The sequence below is a fragment of the Netta rufina genome (assembly GCF_964035555.1).
Source record: "Netta rufina genome assembly, chromosome: 2".
In the NCBI taxonomy this organism is placed as follows: domain Eukaryota; kingdom Metazoa; phylum Chordata; class Aves; order Anseriformes; family Anatidae; genus Netta; species Netta rufina.
In genome coordinates, this window is record NC_140124.1 from 24026331 (window position 1) to 24051033 (window position 24703).

Sequence of the window (24703 nt, forward strand, 5' to 3'; positions counted from 1 at the left end):
GTGTTATAAAATAAATTTCTGGCAGAGTGAAGAGACTTTTATTTGTGTTCCAGCTTCCTAGTCTTCCTACTAAGAATTTTTTAAGCTTTAATTTATAGATAAGAACAAATGTTTATGTAGCTATTTTATGCTGGTCTAAGTGACCATACAGTGTAACAGTGATGCAATCTGTGCAGGTCCAAAAGACCTGCATTCAGAAGATCTGCAGTGCAAGTAGAGACAGGGCTTGCAGAGAGTTTTTTGTACGTTTATGACAGTGCAAAACAAGTGCCCTACTGGTGTGAAATGCTTTCACTTTATAATACCAGCCTTTTATTCCAGGGCCTGAGCTATTACTATTTGCAATAGTAACTATTGAAAACAGTCCCTAGAATTTTCATTCACATTAGAAATTGTATGAAGATTTGTAACAAGGAAACTCTGGGGAAATAACAGATTCCCCATCTCACGCAGAAACCCACTTCTAGAGCTGCTATTTTAGATGTTCTTCCCAGCTCCACTTAAAGCAACTCTTGTCAGTTATGTTGCATAAAGCAAAAACCATTCTGGAAGAATTAATTATAGCAGTTCTTTCAATTACCTTTTTATTTGTGCCAAAGATGCATGGGATTGAACTTTTCATGTGAGCAGAGTGTATGTACGATGTACATGAGAAGTCTTCAGCACTGCTGCTGAAAGTTAGTCTCATATATACTACAAGGAGAATAGTTTAAGTGAATAGAAACGAAACAATGCATGAGTCAATAATGTCTGTATTTTCTAAAAATATACTGGTTTTATTGTTAATCTATCAGTTTGAAATAACAGCCCTTCTCTGTGCATTCTTTGTTCATGCCATGCTCTTGGTCATCTGCTTGACCATTTGTGTGTCTATCCTGACATCTGTTAGGTGTCTGTTCAGCTTATTAAAGTTTACAGGGATTGAAATTATTTTGAGGTAAAAATCTAGCCTCAGTAACATCAGCATTCTTTGACATATAAATAACTTGAACTTGTCAGTGGGAACATGTATAGGTCATACAATCAATCTAACATAAACACAGCACTGTTATGTCCTTTACTGACTCCACTGGTACCTTATAAACATGGAAACTATTTAACTTTTTGTACCCCCAATAATTAAGCCTATTTAAAGTTTAGCTTGTAAGGTACTTTGAACTCTTTGGAAGAATGCAGTGCTATTCCACTAAAGCAGCATGTGTTTTATATTTCTTTTTCTTTTTTTTTTTTTCCTTTTGTGTACAGGTACTTGGAACACCAAATGAAGATACATGGCCTGGAGTCCACTCCTTACCCCATTTCAAACCAGGTAGGTCTAAGTACCAAGTTCATCCACGTTTTCCTTTTCCTGGAACTACAGGACACAATTACATTTCTGACCACAGTCTGGGAGCTGGCTTGTGAAGACATCCACTGGTATTTTTGGCAGCTCTTAATTTACTGAAGAACCTCTACAGTGTTTTTCTAAATGACCTGAATGCAGTGCAGAAACCATGATGAGCTTTTGCTCGCTGCTCACTTCTTATTGTGCTCAGGGGGTTGTTTGGTTGGTTGGTTAGTTGTTTTTTTTTGTTGTTTGTTTGTTTTTTCCTTTTGCTTTTTCTCCTGTATAGTACAGAAGGATCCCTGTCCATTCTCCTGCCATGTTTTACCGAGTATCATACACCTTGGTAGGCTGATTCTAGATTAGCATTACTTTCCTGTAGACTACTCTGAACTTTGAGGAATACCGAAGGGAACCAAAGAATAGGGGAAAGACTTAGTGAAAGCTGAAGCTACTACTAAACCATCTGTTAGTACCTTTCTGCGCCCATTTTTTTTTTTTTTGTGTGTGTGTGTGTTGTAATCTTAAATTGTCACACTCTATGACCATTTTTGGAAAGTTATTCTATCATGTGATACATTTGTATAAGAAGAAGTGAACAGTTTGCTTCTTGAAGACTAAGAAGTACATGGTCAAATTATGCGTGCATATATATGTTGTAGTCTTGTGACCTTTCGACTGGCAATCTTAGAAATACTGTTTTTCAAACATGCTAAATGGGAACAGGTAACAGATATGTTGACTGTTGGGGTGGTCAAATACTGGAACTGGTTTTCCGGAGATGTTTGGCATCTTCATGCTTTCATATGCTTTCCTATAAAGTACTTAACTGGTTCCCAGCAAATTTTAGATGAGTCTTCAGCTAATAACTATATGACTGAAGTCTGATATGGGGCCTGACCTCCTCTATCAGTATAAAGGAAATGGGTGACAGAATTGGCCCGGGAATCACCCTCAGTAAGTTTGCAAACTACACCAAGTTGGGGGGAAGTGTCCAGAAAAGGGCTACAAAGCTGGTGAAGGGCCTGGAATACAAGTCCTGTGAGGAACGGCTGAGGGCACTCGGATTTTTTAGTCTGGAGAAGAGGAGGCTCAGGGGAGACCTTATTGCTCTCTACAGCTACCTGAAAGGAAGGTGTGGGGAGCTGGGGGTCGGCCTCTTCTCACAGTTAACTAGTGATAGGACTAGAGGGGATGGCCTCAAGTTGTGCCAGAGGAGGTTCAGGTTGGAAATGAGGAGACATTTCTTCTCAGAAAGAGCAGTCAGGCATTGGGATGGGTTGCCCAGGGAGGTGGTGGAGTCACCATCCTGGGGGTGTTTAAGGAGAGGTTGGACGTGGTGTTTTGCAACATGGTTTAGTGGTATTGGTGGTAGGGAAATGGTTGGACTAGATGATCTTGGAGGTCTTTTCCAACCCTAAATTTTCTATTATTCTATGATTTCAGATGTCTTACTCCTTGCATGCCTAAGGTCTCTCTGTATACTCCTGGTTCTGCTTTACTGCAGATGGTAGTCCCTTCAGCTTTTGTCATAAACTGTGACAACTTGTCATTGTGTCATTTAAGACTAATTTCCAAGTCCTCTTATGTCAGATGTAAAGAAGATTCCTCTTTCATTGCACCTGTCTTACTCATTAGATTCCCAGTATCATAGTGGCTTCTCTGGGACAGAGAAGTGGGAAGTGAGGCACAGGATTTGAAAAGGAGATATCTAGGTAGTTCTGAAAAAGAAAGAGAATGAAATAAATATCTTGTCAGGCTTACTTTGATAATAAAGCAAGGCAATGAAAAAAAGGGAGGCAGACATCTTGCTTGTATTTTGTTTTTCAGTATCTGCCCTAATGCAGTCTTATTGCTGCATAGTCAAATCGTTCTCTAGTACTCTGCAACTTTTAGTAGTAGAAAGAACTTTTAAAGAAAGTAGAGAGAACTTTTTAATGAATACAGTTTTTCACTGTATTTTTCCTAAGCCAGTGTGTCAGTAAGTGTTCAAGATTTTGCCTTCTTCATTCATGGTTCTGATTAATTATTGAGTATATATGCAGAATCCTTACAAAATGTAGTGGTTTTTAACTGCATTCCAAAGGCACTGTTTTTATCCAAGGAAAGTAAAGCAAAGGAGAAAACTTGGAGACATTGGTGTATGTTCTTTGGATTTGTTCTTTTTCTTCTGTGTGTTAAAGAAAAGTTTTGAACAGCAGATGGCAGCCAAGAAACTTTCTGGTTTAATTTTTGTTTGCCTTCCAAGTGTGTTAAGGGATGTGGGTTTATTACCACAGAAGAACATCAGGAAATAAATCCACAGTAGGCACTTCATTAAATCTAAATTTTAGACAGGCATTGTGTTAGACTTCCTTTTTATTTTCTCTGTCCCAGACTGGGGATTTTGTCAGCTGTAAATATATAATAGTTATAAAAATGCGGAATGGGGAAAGTATGAAAGATGCCTCTAAGACAGATAATGGTCACTTGGTATTTTCACGATTTCCGCTGGTGTACTCTTTGTTCTCTCACATCCTTTCCACCTCTGTAAAATATGTAGATTAGCAAGTCAGAGTAATTATTATCCTGGCTGGCAATTTAATGATTCTAGGGCCTGTTAATGCAAAGTGCTGAGCTCCTTAATTCCCATACACTGTGGAGGTCTGAGAGCACTCCAAAGGAAAAAGCCCTTCTCTGTAGTTGCTTGAAATACATATTATGTTCTACGCTCCCTTTGTAAAACCCCTATCCTGCATCACCTTGGGGAGGGAAAAAAAAAAAAAAAAAAAAGGAAAGAAAGAAAAAAATAGTATTTTTGTTTCTTTTCACTGATTTTTAGAAATTACAGAAGAATAACCTAACTAGACAAGCAAATTTGGCTTATGTACCCCAAAACTGGGTAATTGCTGGTAAAATGTGGAGCTGTGAGAGCAGCAAAACCATCACTTCTGGAATCACACTGGAATGCCAACATCTAAAGCAGGCTGTGCACATAGTGCTCTGACCTATGGACTGTGCTGGATTTATGCTGTTTGCTCATGCTGTTAGGGTCACTGGAGCTGTTTAGTCATGGATACCAGGTTCTCTGTTGCTACTTAAAAAAACATAAAAGAAAAAAAGAAAACAATAAAAAGAAAAAAAGCCTTCCTTCGTATCATTCTGTGCTCAGAGGTTTTCTGGCTATGGCAAGGCTGCTTGTCTCCATCCACAGATGCTCAGCCAGCCATGATTCCCTTCCTGTTGGTCTGAAATTGTTGTTACACTCTAGACAAAATGTTCTCAGTGTATAGGACTGAAAGACTCTTCTTTCCTGATGGACTTATTTGGAGCAAAAGTTGGAGGTTAATGCTTTCATTTAATTTTTAGATTAGTACATTTAAGATAACTTAGTCTTTTCCTTTTATTAGCTCCAGAGTGCAGGAGGGAATCTGAAATGTCTCACCCAATTCGAATCGATTCCATTATTCTTTAAAATTTGTAAAATTACTGCATTTGAATATATATAATGTGGTTAAATAACTTCTGTGCTTTATGTGTCTTTGTGTGGATTGGGAGTTTTAAGACAGCACTGGTGATATCAACATCCACTCCGGCAAGGCTTTGATGCTATAAACTAACCTATGTAAGCATAAAAGGATGGGATTTGAACAGAAAGTATTAATAGTTGATAGTTACTATAGTTGTGTTTTTGTTTGTTTGTTTGTTTGTTTGTTTTAAAAAAGTACTGGGAAAGGGCACATTAACTGTCTGTGGAGTTGGGAAGACTAATGAGAGCAGAAACAAAATGTCATTGTATTTCCTGTTTGCATAGATTTAAATAACTAATTTTTATGCTGTGATTTGATAGGACACACTCCACTGCTGCAGGGAACTAATCACATTTTACTTGAAGAAACAAGTAATGACTGAAAAACATGGCATTAGTTACTTCTGCACTAGAATGGCCAAAGGTCTGATTATTCTGGGAAGTAGCCAGTGCATAAATGATGACCTCTGACATCTTGATATGTAAGAAGTTTTCTGATGCTGAATTACAGATGCATTTCTAAGGGTAGCTATGGGTAGTTCTACATGAGCTAAACTCCTAACTTCAGTAATTTTTACAGCCTGAAACTGAAAATAAAATGGCATAATTTGTTTTGCTATTAACAAAATAAGAAAATAACTCATATTTTACCTGCCTGCTTTGAGATCTTTGATTGTTGTCCATCTCACAAATACTGGAAGTAATACAGGAGATACTTAATTCTAAAAGTTGGCCAATTCTTTGAGATTTCTTTGTGCCTCAGCCCTCACAGTTTGCAGATGTGTATATTCACGTGCACACAAACACACATGCACACATGTCCTGCTTAGTAAATTACTTCCATGGATGATCTAAAATATGCATTTTAAAATCCTGAAATATGTCAAAAGTCAGGGTTACTTCTGTGATTCACTTTGAAGCTGTCATGACTGCTATAATCTTGAAAGTGACTTCATGTGTTCAGACAAAGAAACCCAGCCATTCAGGCTCACTGTGAAAATAACTTATCTGCTCTCAAATAGAAGGCAGTTTGAGTAAATTATGACAAAGTTGAACTTGATGATCTTGGAGGTCTTTCCAACCTAAACGATTCTGTGATTCTAAGTTAGTTTCAATAAACTTTTGAGTCTTCATTCAGCTTAGAAGCCCTATGCGAGAGGTTATTGGTCAGAGACACTTTAAATGATAAAAATTGTTCTCTGACACATGACTTGGAGAGCAGATCTTCAATATTAATATTTTGTTACAGTACTTTAAGAAATATGTAGATTTGCTGCTCTAAAACAGATTCAACCACTGATTGTATTGCTGGAGCAATGTCTCCAAGAACAAAATGGAAGTATGCAGTTATTATGTCTGCATGAGTAGAGATAGAGCAGTATTCCAAAGCAAGCTCCTTCCTTACTAGTCTCATGTCTGAGTATTCCTCATTTCTGTGTATTATTCTCTCCATCTTCATTAGGTCTTTCATTTATTTTAGTTTGGAGTTGTCCTCTGCTCCAGACATATCTCCTGGATTCAGAGTCCTGTCCAAATAAGTGAGCAAGATAAGCCTTTTATATCAACATCTGCACTTAAGTTTCTGGTTTTCCTACATTCTCAATTAATGTCTGGGATGGCCACTGTGTAACCTCTGTCCTGGGAAGTTAAATAGATATTTGTCAGAAGATACTGTCAATGAGCAAAGGGGGAGAAGGTAAGATGTGGTCAGAACAGAAGATAAATGAGGTGATGGTGGACATTAAGAGATGTTAACTGTCAAGGAGAAGAAATAACTTGATAACAAGTAAGGTAGAGAAAATATGAGAATGGTTTGCAATGTTCAGTGTGCCTCAGTTTCCATACATTGCTGTTTCTAGGTGAAAGAAAGTTAAATATTTCATCATAGGCTGGTGGTGTGGGAGCCTGAATCTCAGTTGTTCAACAGACTATCAGATGTAATAAAAAGTAATATACCTGTGTCCTTTTATGAGACAATGGAAACATCCACTAAGCACTGTTTTTAAAAGCGAATCCATAAGATGAGGGTGAAAAGAGTTAAAAGAAAGAGACTCTCCTTAAGGAGACAGCAAAAGACCAAAAGAAACCAGGGAGGGAAAACAACATTCATAGGAAATACTGCATAATTTGGAGTCAGCCAGAGACTGACAGGTACTTCGTAGATTTATTAAAAAAATCCTGAGTATGTACCTGACAAAACCACTGCAGAGTCGGTGTTCTGACTGAGGAATTCTGCTTTGCTTCACAGGTGATCAATAAATATAGATTTGGTTTATAAATATGATCTATCTACCTGCATCTTCACAGCTGATTTGCAACCAAAGATTAAGTTTTCATTTAGAATAGGGATGGATTAAGAGAATAAACTCTTCTGACACAAATCCATGCAAATACTGTATATGAGCACATATGGCTTTTCAAACTTGCATAACTGTTTTTCCTACAGAGTTTCACCAAAGGCTGTCAACATTTTGTTACACACTGAATCAATATCTTGTCTGTTTGCATCTAGACTGATGACAAGTGTTCCCAGGCAAAGTGGGAGTCTCTACTGTTAGAGAAGTCTCTGGCTTGCATTTAGCTCATGACAACTTCAAACTAATTAATTCCCAGACGTGTTTTAAGTTAGCATGGACTAGGGACAGTTCCCAGTAAGGAGTATGCCTCACACATATATTGGAAGGCATAATTGGGAGTGTGCTGTGGTTGTATGGACACAGGACAGTGGTGGTAATTTGGCCAGACAACAGTCCCAGGCACATTTAACTTACTGCTATAGATGTAGTCTGAAGGAATTTGAGTACTTGACTCAGAGAGGAATTTGAAAAGGAGAAATAATTTCAAATTTTTCCTTTTTTTTTTTTTTTTTAGTTTTGGCTAAACTGTAATATGCAGTGTTTCCTCAAGTCTCTGGTATCCACAACCCAAGAGAAGCAGAGTTGTCAGTTTTTTCATCACACTTTAAATAAAACTGATCAAACTGAAAAGTTAAAGTAACTTGTACATATGCAAGGGAGCCTGTGTGAACACTGCTAAAGGGTAGAGCCATTGAATGTAATGTAGTCCAGTGCTACACTGTAATGTAGTCCAGTGCTTTGGACAATGCAAGCTAATATAACTACATTTTCTGTTCATGTTTAGCAGAGATACTAGAAATAGCTTTTCTCCCTCCTCTTTGCACAACATGTGCTCTGCTAAAGCTGTTGGAAGGGAGAGGTGGAGAGGAGGAGTGATGGGAATAGAGGTTATTTTTCTCAAGATGTTTCACATACAAAAAAAGCCAAGTTTAACTAATGATTGTGATAAAACCCCAGTTTTGAATGGTCTTCAGTAAAAGTTCTAATTGCAAATTAGTGCTGCAAATAGGGCTTGAAAATTTTGCTTGTCAGCATGAAGGCTTGTCTTTGTGTCTTAAGCTAACATAACATTCATATTTTTAGGATCAAATCTTCAATAACAATAGCATATCTGAGTGTTCCATATCACAATACAGTGACAGTCACTTTAGACATTTAATTTAAAGAAATATAAAGAAAACCCATTTAAAGAAATTGTGCATTAGACTTTTCAAAATATTAATTATAGTGATGTTTAAATATTTGCATTTAAGCTAATCACATTTGGTTTTAAATAGAGAAGAACATTAATCAAGGAATGCATATTAGCCAGCATGTTTTGATTAGCAACATAAAAAATGCCTTGAAGTCAAACTGTATTTTAAGTTCTTTGGTTTAGACAAGAAGCTGACTATCAGTAGTGTTAAAAAGGAGCTAAAAATCAAAATGTAGTCTGCTTCTAATTCCTTATGTAGCTCTTCTTACCTCTTCTAGGTTCTTTCAAGGCAAATGTGCAAAAGATGTAATAGTTCACGTGTTTTTCTGACAGATAAAGGAGAATAAAACCTAATGGTATTTTATGTTACTTAAAATGCAAGTGCTTATTTTTTCAATTCTCACAGCAAACCAATAATTCTTCCGTGGTCTGCTAATAAGCTCACTAGTGAGTTCTGCTGAAATTCTCTTCTGTTTGAACCTGTCCTTGATGCAAGGCTGTCAGATGGAGCGTATTTATCAGGCAGATAATGATGTTTGCAGTGGAGAGCGTATAGGTATATATGTGGGCACACAAGTATGCATATATAACAGAGTTGCTGTGCAGGAGTTGTCTAAAGGAAATAAGAGGCAAGCTTTGTAGAAATGCCACTGTTTCTAAGACCAGTTAATACAGCTGGGTATAATGGATGAGCTTTCTGGCATGTGCTTTCTTTTTTCTTTTCTATGTCTTCAAGCTGAGTACTATTTAAGAGCAGTTGCTCTAAGGGCATACATTCTGATGCATCAGGCTTGTCAAATAAACCAGCAGAAGAAACTTCTTCCCTCTCCTACCTCTGGCTGCTCACTTCTGCTTCCATTTTGTAGTTATTTCTTCCAGTAGTTTCACTGATGCTCCTCTTTGTGGGGCATAGTTTTAAAATCCTCCATGGCACAACAGGCATTGAGTAAGCTATGCTATAAGGTCTGGAATAATAATATTAATAATAATAAAATAAAATAAAACCTGTTTACTGTCAGAAGAATAAGTTGTGTAGAATAAACTATACAAGACTACCTTGTGTAACTGTACCCAGCATCTCTGAGTGGGTCAGTTGTGGTGCCCCGCAGAACAGTAACTGTTGGCTCTGAGGCTGGTCTTCTGGAGGCGCAGATGTAGTACACTAGCTTACTCTTTGTCTATGCTGTTTTAAAACATCTTAAGAGTAAATGGTATGCTACAGGAAGATTGTGTGATTGGTACTTCTTTCCACTAAGGAATATTAATACTATATTTTTGTTCATTTATGTGGTCCTATGTAGAGATCTGTTTAGACAGCATTTGATTATGAACACACCACTTGAATCAAGATTTAGCTAAACTGGTCTTCTAAGAAGCAAATGGTAAAACAGGTTTAGGTGCTGCGAGATTTAAAGAAAAAGTGAAGTCTCCTTTCTTTCATTACACATAATGAAAAATTACCTTTGGCTAGTGAAATTCAACACCCAAGTGAATAGCAATCTCCGTAACAGTGAGAACATGGTAGCTAGTGAGACGGACAACTATATATGTGGGATAAAATTCAGAAGATCAAGGTTGTTTCCTGAATTTGTTCCCAAAAGATCTGCAATTATTTGCTTGCATAAATTAAAATCATGATTTTTACTTCAAATTTCAGATAAGCTTGCCATGTCAGTCTTCCAATGTTTTTGTTTAAAATAAGCATATTTAGTAAAAATAATCAGAAAATGTTTGAACTACAAAGATTCAAAATATACCTTAAACCAAATCTTAATCTGTAAATGTACAGTTTTTCAGGTTTCTTTAATCTAGATGTAGAGACTGGGCATATACATAAAGATGGTGAGCTCTGCATACTTGGCAGTTATTTGTATGTACTGAAGCATGGCTACATGGTTGAGTGATGATGTGAATATGTGTATGAAATTCTTGCTTGTGCCCATTTGCTTTTCAGTTCTGCAGGAGTGGCAGTACATTTTGGCTACGCAGGGTTCTTTCCATATGGTTGGACTAAGATTTGGACCACCTATGCTGCTGCTTTTCATAAGGCAAAGATTTCTCCTCTTTTTTTTTTTTTTTTCTTTTTTTGTTTTTGTTTTTGAGGAGCACTCAAGGTAGTTCTGCAGTATTACAGGATCTCACAAACAGTCAAGATCTACTGCTGATGTTACTAATTTTTATGGTCAAATCAATGGGAGCATCTGGAAAATAAATACCAAAACTATATACTTGAAAATATTGTAAAATATAATTTCATGCAGTTAGTCACAGTCACATGTGTGTAGCTTTAGATTTGTTTGTGTTAAATTCATCAGTAATAAAGAGCAGGCGACTCCATATTGGTGTGTGAGTAATTCACTCTGAAAAAACACTCAGGAAAACTTGGAGATGTAATTGTGAGACTGAATTCCAATTATCATTAATTGGACACAAACAGGAGTTTCACAGATGAAAGTGAGGAGGAGGTCATGTTACCTCTTTATTGCCTCTGACTATCAGATTGGTGTTCATAGGTACATTATATTGTGTTGACACAATTCAGGACTTAAAAAAAATAGATCATGATGGAGAAACTTGAGGACAAGATTGTTGTAGCTTTTCAATTCTGACAGCTCTAAAATCAGAATCAGCTGGTTGTGTTATTTTGGTTTTATTCTCTGAAGAAGGATTAATTCAGAAAAGTACTAAAGGCTGGGATGTTCATGAGACTGGCTTAATTACCCACAGTAGTCCCATCTAGTCTGTGAAGGTTAACAAGCTTCTGGTTGGAGGCATGTCCAAAAATTTGTGTAGAAAAATGAGAACTGTATTGATGGGTTTTCCTTCCAGAATTTAAAGAGAGCATCCTCTAATCTGCTTGGAGTAAAGGGAAAAGAGTTCACATCAGTGGTTAGGAGAAGCATGATCTCCAGTCACAAGGCAAATTAAATAAGTTTGAAATTAAGGACTCAGGACTAAAATTTGTCTCTTGATAGAAAGGACTTCACCCTTACTGTGATTTTCCCCTAGTTCTTCTACTCATTGCCTGATACATATGATGAAAAAGATACTTATTTAAAAAGAGGTTTAGAGCAGGGCAGCAGGCAGGGGAAGAAGGAAGATCACTTTGAGATTATTCATTTTGATTATGCATGTTCTTTATAGCAGCATTTACATAACTGATTCCAATGTTTCCCTTTTTTAGTAAAAACTCATCTGGCATAGCAATGTTTTTTTAATTTTCTTGCAGAACTGAAGCAGATCTTTGGACATTAAGGTCTTAGAGCAATTTGGCCAAGTAGCTGACACCACGTTTAACAGGTGTTTCATAGTTTAAATTGATTAGAAAGAATTTCTGACAGTGCTTTGAAGAAATAATGTTGGATATAATATTTCTCAAATATTTAAGTGGATGTAACTCTGTTGAAATCAGGGTTACTGTGCCAATTTGAACCAGCTTAGTATCTGGCCAAACCTAAATGAGGGGTAAAGTCAAGATCTGTCTTTCCATAGATTTAGGTTAGCTTTTCAGCAATGCTTCAGGTCAGTTCAATTCTCTTTCCACATGGTGCTTTTCTGCACCCTTATTAGCCAAACTTCCATGTGTATCTCAACCTCATTGGAATACAGTGCTGTCTAGCTGCAGGTAATTTTTCTGTCCTTTGTCGCAAAGGAATGCACGGTGTTGTGATTGGACTATTTACTTATAAAGTAAAGAATGTCTTCATTTTCTTGTAGTTTTTATGGGTATGTATTTTATCTGATTGCACATACGTTTGTAATTCCCATTTGTAAACTTAAATTCAAGGATTTGTTCAGGTCCTTCTCAGGCCAGTGCAAGTCGTCTGTTGACCTTTGTGGAGCTCAGACTTCTCTGGAGAGCAGAAGCTGAATCAGTAAACAACAGATAAAATTTCAACTGTAATGCCCCTCGCTCTTGTAAGTTTGGATCGTGTCCTCAATGCCATCATGATGCTTAAACTACTCACCACAGGACAACTAATTCAGTCCTGAGGTTTGTGGTCCTAGATCTGTGAACGCAGTGATAGGCAACAAGTCCTATGCCACATTACTGGTACCGAATTGTGGTTGCATCTAGTAATGATCCTGACTACTTTGCTCATTTGCTTTAAAGATCTGCCCTTAGGAATTGTCATACCTGTAGTATATGCATTGTGTAACAGGGATAAAAAGAAATTTGCATTTCCTGTAGTTTTAATCTGGATGCCTCAGGTGTGATTCAACCAAATAGTTTTAGTTACATTCTAATGTAGTGTAATGACAGCACATCTGAGAGTCACTGAGAGTTGTCTCTTTTTAACTAAAGAACTTCATTTGTTTCATAGTGAAATTAACATAGGGAAGCTGACTAGGTGCTGCTTTAATGGTTATCTATAATAGTCACATATTTTCCAAGTGCAGCAACTTTTTGTTGGCAGTACAAAAACTGAAAGCCTTTCAAACTTTTATTTTATACGTTCATCTATACCTAAAAGTCTTTAAGGGTATGCTTAAGTCTATTTGCATAAATTTAGATACAATATTACAGAAATTACATTTATGTTTTATATCAGTGTTTAAATTGGTTATGGTGATGTAGCTTCCACTTCCCAGTTCACTTGTCAGATATATCTAATATGGAATGATTTCATTGCTTTAACTGAATCAGTATGATTAAAGCAACAACTTTTCTAAATGTGTAGTGGCCCTCAAAGTCTGCAGGTCTGCAATTTGTCAAAAACTTCTGATAACAAAGTCAATGAGAGTTGAAGTTTTTGCATACATTTTTTTAGATAAAGAAAGAAAAGAAAACATGCATAAGAAGCAAAATCATCCACAATGACACTAGGTTTTTGAATATGCCATAGGTTGTTGCTTTGTTGCATCTTTGAAACCAACTATATTGCCTTAAGTGAAGTATACAAATACAGGAATTGAACACACACACACACACACACACTCCCCACCCCCACCCCCAAAACAAAAGCAAAAACAACAACAACAAAACTGTGTGTACATATACATGTAAACATAATGTTTATCCTGGTTTCAGTATAGAATAACTACAGTACATCTATTAACTGACATTCTTGTGAGTGAAGTGGAGACAAAATTAAATATTTTTGTGGTTTTATGGGGGACGTTTAGCAAATTTAGCATTTCTTCACAGCAACTAATGCCATCACACTAGGTTAGATGGCCATGGTGAGTACCAGGCTACATGGTAGGATTTTGGTGCGATGAGGCTTTGTGGAAAATATTTTTATATTTTTCCAGACAGATAACATTTATTCCTTCCTGAGTTGCACATATGTCCTGTTCAAAGAACTAAGAGAGTATGAGCTCTTCATTTTTGGAGCAGTTTTCATAGCATCATTCTCTGCCAACAAGAGTCCTAATGCAGAGCAAGCATCTTCTTGGATCTGGGAGGGAAAGTGCTTACATCTGAACTTAAGAACTTAATGTTTGGTGAAACGAGCTCCCCATATTCTTTGTTACTTCTGTTGACTATCTGTTATATGTTCTTTAGATAATGAACTCTTATGTAGCTCTCATGTTTTCTGCCTCCCTAAGTGCCACACAGACCCCCACTTACTCTTACACCTCCTGGGAAAAGTGACAGTGAGGTTGCAGAGAAATGTATTTGTGATAAGGAAAAATAAATTAATTGTAGATTTTAGGCATCTATTTTTCCCTAGCGGTCGAAAGTATTTAAAAAATACTGTAAAAATTACCTTATCTGGTGATGCTGTGGTAAGTGAGTTTTTTACCACAATGCCTTTTTGTCTTTATTGTTTTTTGTTTGTTTGTTTGTTTACAAGTATTTTGTTTGTGTTTCCATGGTATTTGCTCCTATGCTGTTTTTCATGCCCTGTCTTGGGACTTGAGCTGCAGTGCTTACATAAAAATGATGAAAATTGAGAGTAAATAAATAATTTTGAAAAAAGAATCCTGGTTTTAGGATAAATAATTGAACGTTTCTCTTCTCTCTCTTTTTTTTTTTTTTTTTTTTTTTTTTTTCAGAACGGTTTACACAGTACAGCCCTAAAAACCTTAGACAAGCATGGAATAAGTAAGTCTTTATTTATTTATTTATTTATTATTAATTATTTTATTGCTTTTTATTCTTAAGGAATGCCAACTTCTAGTTATCATAACTTAAAATGACTTTAACCATTTTAATTACAGTAAAAGTATTGTTCTTTTCCATGTCTCTCAACTTTGAATGTTTTGTGAATTGCTAGCTTTCTGTAAATAGATAGAAACTGCAGAGCATACAGTTTTATTCTTGGGGGTGGATCTCAGTTGGCAAGAATATCGAACTCACCGAAACATGTTATAGTATTACTTTAGACCATCAGTTTTGAATCTTGTTTTCTTTGTTCAAGTATAGAGGTTAAGAGACTTTTAAATAATCTGTTTCTAATCAACTTTGAATGCAATGTTGTTTCCAAATAGTTGTCCCCTGTTGCAAGGTCCATCTGCTCATTCCTGTGAGCTAACAACCATATTGTATATTTTAATTATCTTGACTGAAAAAGTCAATGTGAATTCACCTTATTTTTTTTTCCTTTTAATGTTTCCTGATACTTGACACATATATATCAGATGGAGTAAAATATAAATGTATTGTGCTCAAAATCTAGAAAGGTTGCCTACTAAACCAGGAATGCCTAGCCAACCATCTGTGTAAACTTAATAGAAGGTTTCTCAGCATATGAAGTTTCTGTGCAGGCAGAATATTTGGGCAGCACTGTCTTGAGTGATTAACATATTTGAAGAAACATATTTGAACATATTAACTTACTTGAAGAAATCATACACAGTATCAGTTGGATAAGTAGGATAAACAGTTGTTTCAACAATTTGTCTGGCTAGAAAAAAAATCTTAGAATTTTGTCTACCTTGTTTTGACCATTATTATTATTTTTTTTTTTTTTTTGAACAGGGCTAAGCCTTTGCTGCAACAGCATTACCGTTTTTTGTTTGTTTGTTTGTTTCTGGTACTCATTCCGAATTTTACTGTTGGTACCAACTGGCTGTCTTGTTGGTAGTTTACCAGGAAGTTCAAAGACATAAATCAACAGGAGTCTGAAGCATCTCCTCCTCAGTGTTTACCACTGAAGTTGAAGAAATTAAATATTTTGGTGAAAGAGCATCCTTGTTAAAAGGGAAAAATAGTTACTAGTAGAGTAAAAGTCCAAGTTCTTTTTCAATACCGTAATTTATTAAAACTAGTGTGTGTGTGTACAGCTCTGAAATTCATAGCACAGTCATTTGCCCAAGATGTAATTAGGTTTATGCTCACTTTGCCATTCTGTTATTCCTTCTACATCTGCTCCTTCCCATTCCAATTTGGTTCAACGTGTTGGACTTAACCGGAAAGGCATACTTCATTTAAAAACAACAACAAAACTTTTGAAATTATGGTTAAATGAGAAAGGAGAAATCTCTTAATGTACCAGGATCATTGCTATAACTAGTTGTTGGATGTGATACCATCAAATGTACACCTGTTGAGTCAGAACCTTCATTTCTACAGTGCCAGGTGACTGTCATGACCACATAGCTTCTTCTGCATTACTACAGAATCCTTCATTAGGAGTTCTTTCTGATTCCTGTAATGGGGGAGACAATGTTAGCAGAACTGAAGCCAGTACAGACCTTCTTGAAGGTTGTGTGTCGTCAACCTAAATAAGTCAAATAACTTTCAATAGCCTGTAGAGAATTTCCTGACACCTTATTAGGTGACCTTTGTAGAAGAGGCTGTTTACTATAGAAGATGTTTACTGTCCTGTTTACTATAGAAGGAGCAATAGAAGGATTAGCTACTCTTGTAGTTTTTGTGAAGATTTCAAAGTAATTTTATCAGTTCTAGTGATCATTGCAGGCATCTTGCAGTGTTTGACTCTACCTCAGTCTAGCTGCTTGGAATGATGTAATTCCCTGAAAGTCACAGCTTTCATTTTAAAAAGTTAATAAAATCATCTATTTTCTGTCCTTTAACAAGGAACAAACTTGCAAGTTCATCGTTTCTTTGAAAGTGGTTAATGAAATCCAAAAGCTTGGAAAAGGCAATTATATTACAACACAGGCAATTAGATTTGGATTGGGAAAGAGGGACAAGGAAACTAATACTGATGTGAATGTGTTTGCTTGGGGGCATATACATACGTGAGTAATGTGAATAGATACTGGCACACTATTCCATCCATTCTGCAGGAGCGAGCTGACTGTTTTTCCATATTTTAACAGCAATTAGACCTAGCAGTATCTCCTGTATATGAATCAGGGCAACAATAGATTTGAATTTTAAAAGCTGATACCTCACATTTCTTTTAAGAACGTTGCATGAAATTTCTGTTTTCTTAAAATACCAAAAAGGAACAAAGCTCAGTTTGCTTAAAACAACTCCTCAGTCTCCGAGACTTCATAACTGACACCACACCACAGATCACTCCACAGACTGATTCAAAGAAGACCAGAGCTTTTTCATTTCTAAGAAACCCCTTCAAATTTACACATTTGCAATGTTCCATGCATAAAGGATTTGCAATTTTTCAGCATAAATGAAGGAATCGAAAGACTGAAAGCAATAACAATGCACGGAGTTCGCTGCTCCATATGTGCAGTTCTACTATAATACAAAATATTTAGTGCCCCCTAATTATGTATGATTTACATTCATAATGTAAAGGATTTTTTTTTCCTATTGTAAGTCTTTATCTGTGTGCTATATTAGAGTACTGTTGCTTGCACAACTGTAGTTAAGGATGTATAAACATTTCTGTTATAGACAGCATATTCCCAAGGCTTTATAATTCAACTATAAACTTAATATGTGAACAGACTGATTCATACTTGAGATTTTTTTTCTTTATTAGGATGTTTCAAATAGCAGCAATATCTAATCTAAAATACATATATATATGTATACATATATATGTGTGTGTGTATATATATATACACTTTTAACATCCTGATTTAATATGTAGAAGATGTGATGATGCAAAGATGTCCCATTTAAAATAGAGTTGTTTTAAGGACAGTTGGGATAAGTGTGAGACTTAAAACATGAAGAAAAACATATGTTGGTATTATTACAAAGATACTTGTTGGCTTATACCTTTGAAAGATACACTTCAAAGAACAATATTAATGGTCTTGGAAGGTTTTGCATGTGTGCTTAAACTTCAGATTTGATGTATACACTTACTAATTTCAGTGAGATAACTTCTTGCTATTCAAGGTTGGCATGGACATTGGCCTTTGCAACAGGAAAGTATTTTAGAAAATCTCTGGGGCAATCACTATACAGTGTTAAGTAAATGTTTTATGGATATATTCTAAGGTGTATATCAGGATGACTTTTGTAAGTATGCAACTATATATTTAAACAATATTTTTAGATGAAGAGAAAAGATTGTCTAGAAATGGTTTACCATTAATGCAGCCATGAATCTCTGCAGGATCAAGCTGCAGTAAATCTTTCTGCCCAATGCAGGTGCATGACAGTCAGGGACAGGGCTGTGGCAATCCATGACTGCTCAACTCTGCACCCCTCAGGCTTACAAACAGACGGAAGCAATAGAAACTCTTCTGAACAGTTTCAACAGCCCCTATCTGTAACTGTATTCCAATGGTGAATATATTTATCTTCACAGTGCTTCTCTGAGGTGAAGTCCTGCCTGCTACTGCATTTATTGTGGGGATTGAGTACAAAGATATTAAGGAATTTGTCACAGAGAAAACTGCCTTAGAAACTCTAAAACAGTGCAATGATTGAACATGGTGCTCCCAAATCAGGAGATAACATCTTCAACTTTCTGCATGCAAGGAAGTTTTCACCAGTTACTGCGTTTTCAAAACTAAGCACAGTCTACCCCTTTATCTTGTTTGTGTCTATCTTTTGAGGCCATGACATAGAAGAATATGGATTTAGAAGTCTTCAGAGAGACTTTCAAAATATAAGTTATAATGTATGTAAGGATAAGTTACTAGAAGGAAGGATAATGCACATCCAACCTTCGTAGAACCTGCTTTTCATGTACATAAGGTAGAGAAACAAAAAATAAAAATAAAAAAAAATCCACAACAAATCCAAGACCTCCCAGAAGGCCATAGCTGGTAGATTGGAGACAAAATAATCGCACCTGATTGCTTACACCAGCTTCCACAAGATGTGAAGTGTAAAGCCAGAGCTGGGCCATGGAACAATGATGCACACAATCTAGTGGCTCTTTAATTTTCAGTCTCACTGAAAATTAGCAAAAAATGTGGAATGTAAGAGTAATGTCAAAGTGAAACCCACACTTACTATATAAGGAGTCAGATTCCTAAAATCCCCTAAATGGAATAGGTCAACATTTAATCCTACTTTTGGGAAGTGTTTGAGGGAAGTAATATAACTGTCACTCAGAGTGCATTAAATCCTTTTGAGACTGAATTTTCTCACTGACTGTGAAAATATCTGAAAATTATAAAGATAGTATTTACTAGGTAAGATGTGATTTATAAGTTTTGTGGAAAATTCATATGATGTTGGAAGTATTCCAACATTTTTTTGGAAACAAAACTTGCATTGACATTTGCTTCTCTCTAATATGAAGCTTCATGTACATTGCATGACCTAACATTGTGGAATGTGTTTACAAAATACTGGCCCAAAAATAATTAAGATGCAGTAATGTGATCTTCCTATAGAGCTCACAGTGAATTATGTTTTCACCTTAAAAAAAAATTATAAAAAAAAATCTGTTGAATTACATCTAAACAATAAAAACCAAGAACAGCTCCACCTTCAGAATGGAATGCAACCTTTTTCAATTTGCAAAAGCCTTTCCACAATTAAAAAAAAAAAAACACAAAACAAAAAAAAAAAAAACAACAACTTCCAGAAGAATGACAAAAGAAAACTAATTATCCTTGGGTATATTTGGTAGGACATAAAAAGCTTTTTCAGATCCTTCTGTCATAATATGTTTCATTGTGAGAAATTAGGTTAGAAAGAAAAGGTGCAATTGAAAACAAATTCTGCTCTGCATAAATAGGACTGCTACTTCATAATTCCCCCAAATGGCTGTATTTATTATATAAATAAGACTTTATTCTCCCAGCTAGTCCCACTGCTGAGGATTTCATCCTCCAACAAAATGGCCTCTGTGCTTGAGACCTCTCTTCTGGAGGATACACTGTTTGAAAGTTGCATTCCAGGATGGGCTTGCCTATTTTGGGACTGTTGTTCTGTGAAAACTTCCTGAAGAAAGCAGTGAGTGAAAAGAAATGAGTGCATTTGCTTTGAATCTGTATTTCATTTCAAGCCTGACGTAGACTTTGGAATTGTTAAGAGCTGAGATTTGGGAACATTCTTTTTTTTTTTTTTTTTTCCTAGTTCGCTTTGCTTTTTTGAGGCAATCTTTGCCTTAGTGAGGTTCTGAGTAAAGACAAAACTCTCTTCTCATTGTCATTTTTATCTCGTTCACCCCATGCCCCATAAGCAGCATTGTTCATTGCAGTGGAGTCTGTAGTGCTGCCAGAAAAATATTCAAGATCTCAAGCACAGCAGGAGCAAAAAAACTGTCCAGTGTTGTTAGGAAAACCTTTCTGATAGACAAAAACAAGCAATAATGGTTTAAAACTGTGCCTGTGCAAAAGTTGGGGTGCATTCTGGTCCAGGCTGGTTTATATATCTACACGCCCGTGCAGTTGGAGCATGTCCTGCAGTTATGCTGGGGCTGTCTCCTTGTTTGCATTTAATGAATGATCAGGAACCAAGCTGAGAGGAGGGGTGAGGATGGAAACCAGGCACAAAAAGAGAAGATTTTGTAGAAGTATTTGTGATTTAGAGGCATATAAACCTGCCTCTGTCTCCTGATGATTTGGTTGGTGTGATATTGCTGTACTTTTTTTTTTCTTTTTTTCCATTTCCTATTATGTTTCATGTTTCTCATAAATACCCCCTTTATCAGTCATTATCTTATCCCCGAGGGACTTTAGGAAGCATACCGTGGCAAAACCTATGTTAATATGGGATGCAAAAAAAAAAAAAAAAAAAAGTCATTTCACAGGTAGTAAATTTATTATGCTATTTTGTTAAATAAATAAATAAATTCTCCGGGATGTGATAGCATGCCGATTGACCCTTTCTGTGCAGCAGCCACAGTCTGGGACTAGGCAGAGCCTGGCAGAGGAGGCCAGCAGGAGGGTGCTGTGGGGTGGGCTCCAGCCGGAGCACTGCGGAGCTCTCTGCGCTAGGAGGAGCGCTTGAGCTGACCCAGCAGTCGCTCCTCTAGTGTTAGAGACCCTCAGCAGCGGGGAATTTTTGTTACATTTTCCTAACGCTATTTTTTTGGTTTGTTTATTGCACTAACTAGCGGGGTTTATTAAATTAATTTCAGGGGGGATGAAGTTGCTTGTTTACACTTACGTGTCTTTTTTTGTGTCTGTTACTATGCATTGCACTCAATGCAATTTGTTATGATTCTGGCATCATAAAGGGGCTCAAGTGCAGAAGTCAGAGTTCCCAGCCTGGCTCAGGAGTGTTAAGTTCAATATCTGAAATGCACTGTATGTCTTGTGAGCTTTATGGTTATGAATTGTATTACACTGATTGAAACGAATGACTGAGAAAGACAGATAGAGTTTCTCTATTTATACCTCTGCCAAGATGAAAAAATCTTTATATTTGAATGTTTCTTTCATTCTAATTGTAAATTACTCAAATGTTACAGCTTCTATACATTTGATGGAGATTATTCCTCAGCCTAACAGACCTCATTGTCATAATGCTTATCCTGATATTCAATTTATTTTTGCTTCTCCCTTAATTCCCCCTCTTTTGTGATGCTGATAGGCTTTATGTATTGTGTTACATCCTCCTGGCCCAGTTAAAAATAATAATAAACCTCCTAGCTGGACAACAAAAGCCTTTGTCCTCTCTAATATGACGCTTTTTTTTTTCTGTATTCTACCAACTCTAGGTTGTTTCTTCAGTATAATCAGATTGTTACCATCCTATACCTTTCCTATCTGTGACAACTGTGAAAATACAGCCCTAAAATATATGGTTATTCTTTGTTATGCAACAACTAATTCAATTTCTGGCATTGGACTAGAGTTTTTTGGCATTATATCTGTCCTATTATCTCTGAACCTATCCATATTTTCAGTTACTTTTCCCTGGAAGTAATTGTTTATTGTTATCTATCCTCTATCCTGTGTGTAGATTTTCTGCCCATGTATCTCACTTCTATTAGCTTCTTTGTACTATTTTTTTTTTTGTCTTTGTTGGTGTCTTCAGCATTTAGTTTCATCTAAGAAATGATTCAGTATGCAGCGTATCCGTTAGTCCAGTTCATTAATAAAGATGTTAAATAAAACTGTGACTAACACTAATCCCTCTGGCACACAGCTGGACACTTCCCTTCCAACTCAGTACATTGCCACTTATCATTACCCTTTCCTTATGGTCTGTCAGCCAGTTTTCTGTCTATGAGATAGTATATCACATCCCAGCTCTTCTGAGTTTGTCTACAGAGCAAGATTTTTAGAGAAACTGCGTCAAACACTGTCTCCTGTCACTTTGTTCCACCAAAGATAAAGTCAATTTTTAAAAATAATCAGTTCATCTTGCTCATTAGTAATCTGTTCTTTTGATCAACATTTTGTCTAAGAGTTTACAAAGCCATTTCTCCCTAAAACTGTTTTTGTTTCTATAGTGTCTGTATTTTGTTTTTATTGTCTATCTTTTGCTACTATATTGCATGTCAATGTCCAGCAAAATATTTGTCAAAATTCTCTTCCTTATTTGAAAAACAAGAAAGGAAGGATTTTTTTCTCTAGTAAAATACTTCAGAATGCAGTGCAAATTTAGCTAATGTCACTTACCTACAGCAATGTCTGTAAAGAGAAATGAAGAAAGAGAGCAAACTGTTCTTCTGTGTATTTCATAGAAAGAAACAAAAGGTGCCTTACATTTGTTTGCTATCCTTACTAATTCTGTAAGAATTCCTAAAGATATTGAGACATATATCAGATAGACATGTTTATTTGGTGTTTCCAGGTATGATTTTTTTTCAAAGTATGTTCTTTATTAACGTTTTTGAGTACTTACTGATCAACTCTTTTCAGATGTTTCCAGTTGTGTATTTTTTCTTTTCCTTATGCATTTTTACATGCCAACATTTTATTAATTTCTCAGAATTATGTTTTTGGTAGTCTGTTACTCATGTGTTGCCATAGTGTCTGTGTTCATTTTTTGGTTTGAAGTCTAATATGTTCTGATCAGAGGCACCAAACATCTTTATATCCTCATATTTCTAAGTCTGGCCTGTTGCTACAATTCTGTACCGTTGGACTCTCCGCTAAAATCTTTGTTCTCCAGAAAATGACATTGCTGACAAAATTTAGTCTGAGATGTGTTTTGAAAATATTGGCCTGAAGAACTGAAGACATACTTTGAAGTCAATAATGTAAATGAAGTAGACCTTACTGCTGGATATGTCATTATTTGTGTGTGTCCGCTGCAGACAAGATTTTTCCAAAATGAATGCCAAAATGATAGGCATCTTAAGAATTGGACTTGCATTTGAAAATGCTTAGCACTAAAGCAACTGTCGTTGGTGTAAGCGGGTTGACATTTTCAACTGCTTATTGTCATGTGTTACAGATAATTTTTCTTCAACTGAACAGTTTCTGTGATTCTTACCTTAGGGTCTCAGAAATTTGTATCATTTTGAGATACAGTGCAGAGAGGCAATAAGTGCTATAATATCAATAATGCCACAGAATTTTGCCACCTCTGCAAATACTTTAAGGCAATCTCAAAACCCATGCTATTTGGCTCAATTGCCAGCTAAGACTTATGACAGTAGTTAAGGTTTCTGCGCTAGTAAAAACATCACGAAGTACCTTCACTTAAAATACTCATTTTAATGACTTTTATGATGATTTGATGCACCACCTTTTGTGCAGTAGAATGGTAATCACAGCTATTCAGATATTACCATTCCATCACTATCTCCTGCGATGTTCTCCCAAAATTTTTTGCAATTTGACCACAAAATCTTAAAACGCCTCTTCCCCATTGCTTCCTTTCCTGTGTTTCTGGTTGTGGCACTTCTTTCCTGCCATGTAGGACTAAGAAACTAGAATTGTTGCTTTTTCATGCAATGTTTTTGAATTGAAGGTACAAAGACATACGGTGTTGTAGGAAACTAGTAGAAAACATTGATTTGCTTCAAAACTTGGACTTATTTGCTAGCTAAACAGTTTTCGTAATTAAATTTATTGATGTCTTTCAGAAGCTTATTTTAGAAAGTTTGAAGCTATTGTTTGAGAATTTGTGAAAGATGTTGGCTGCAGGCAAATCAGCATGTATATAGGTTCAGTGTCTGCTTGACCTGAATGTCAAAATGGGAAGATAGGAGATAATAATCCTTGCTGCTGTATTAAAATGGAGAGGTTAGATTATATATCTTCAGCAATACGCTGTGAGTAAAGAGACTCAGCATAGGACTGGTGCACCTGTCATTGCTGGAGGGCAAAGAGGCAAGTGGTTCCAAAGGGAACTGACCTTTTTCTTTTAGGCATTGAGTCAATCCTATATCCTAAGGCACATGATCTGCGCTAAAATTATTATAACTCTCCTGGTATTAGGCTGAACAACAGACTCTGGTGAGAATCTATGAAAAGAAAACATAAAATGAGGGTGATGGTGGTTCGTGTATTCTTTCAAATTAAGCCTATATAGGAAATGCTTTCTGTAATTCTGAAAGATTTCACTAAAGCTGTTAAGTTGTTTTCTGATTAGGATAAACTTAAATGAGGTTTAAAATAAAATTTTGAAATTTTGTTTGTCTGAATTAGTGGGTTGCTGGATACCAAAATGTAAATTATGGTGTTTATCAGTGGATATGAATTCACAAAAAAGATAATAAAAAATAACTGCATCCTTTTAAATAATGTAATGTATAATATGGTATATATCCACTGTCTGCTACTTCAGCTGAATTTATATCCATAAGATCTGATTTACAAATAGACAACTTTCTGTTAAATTATTCACATCTCATAATAATTGATCTTACGGAGTTGATCTTATGCTGAAGCATATTTGATCATAAATTCAATGAAAGCAGCCACCATCTTTGTGATGTTTGTCCAGCTAAATCCTTCAGTGAATAAAATAATAAAGATGCCAGCTGTGTGTGTTTTATGATCACTGCTGCAGTAGGAGGGTGAAAATACAAATGAATAAAAGCTCTAATTTTCCATGCTGAATTTGTAATCTCAGAATCTGACTGCAAAGAATTTAAATGGAAAAAAAGATTTTTATTTAC

At 36.0% G+C, this 24703-nt stretch overlaps 1 protein-coding gene across 1 annotated transcript in view; it reads left to right on the forward strand.

The window, feature by feature from the left end:
* The window catches only part of CDK14 (cyclin dependent kinase 14), a gene marked incomplete at its 3' end in the record, with an annotated part of 181690 nt that overhangs the window by 139904 nt on the left and 17083 nt on the right, over nt 1-24703 (forward strand). Inside the window, exons 9-10 of the mRNA XM_084282821.1 lie at nt 1246-1309; nt 14388-14436. Coding sequence (XP_084138947.1) covers nt 1246-1309; nt 14388-14436 — 113 coding nt within the window. The remainder of the gene's footprint in view (nt 1-1245; nt 1310-14387; nt 14437-24703) is intronic.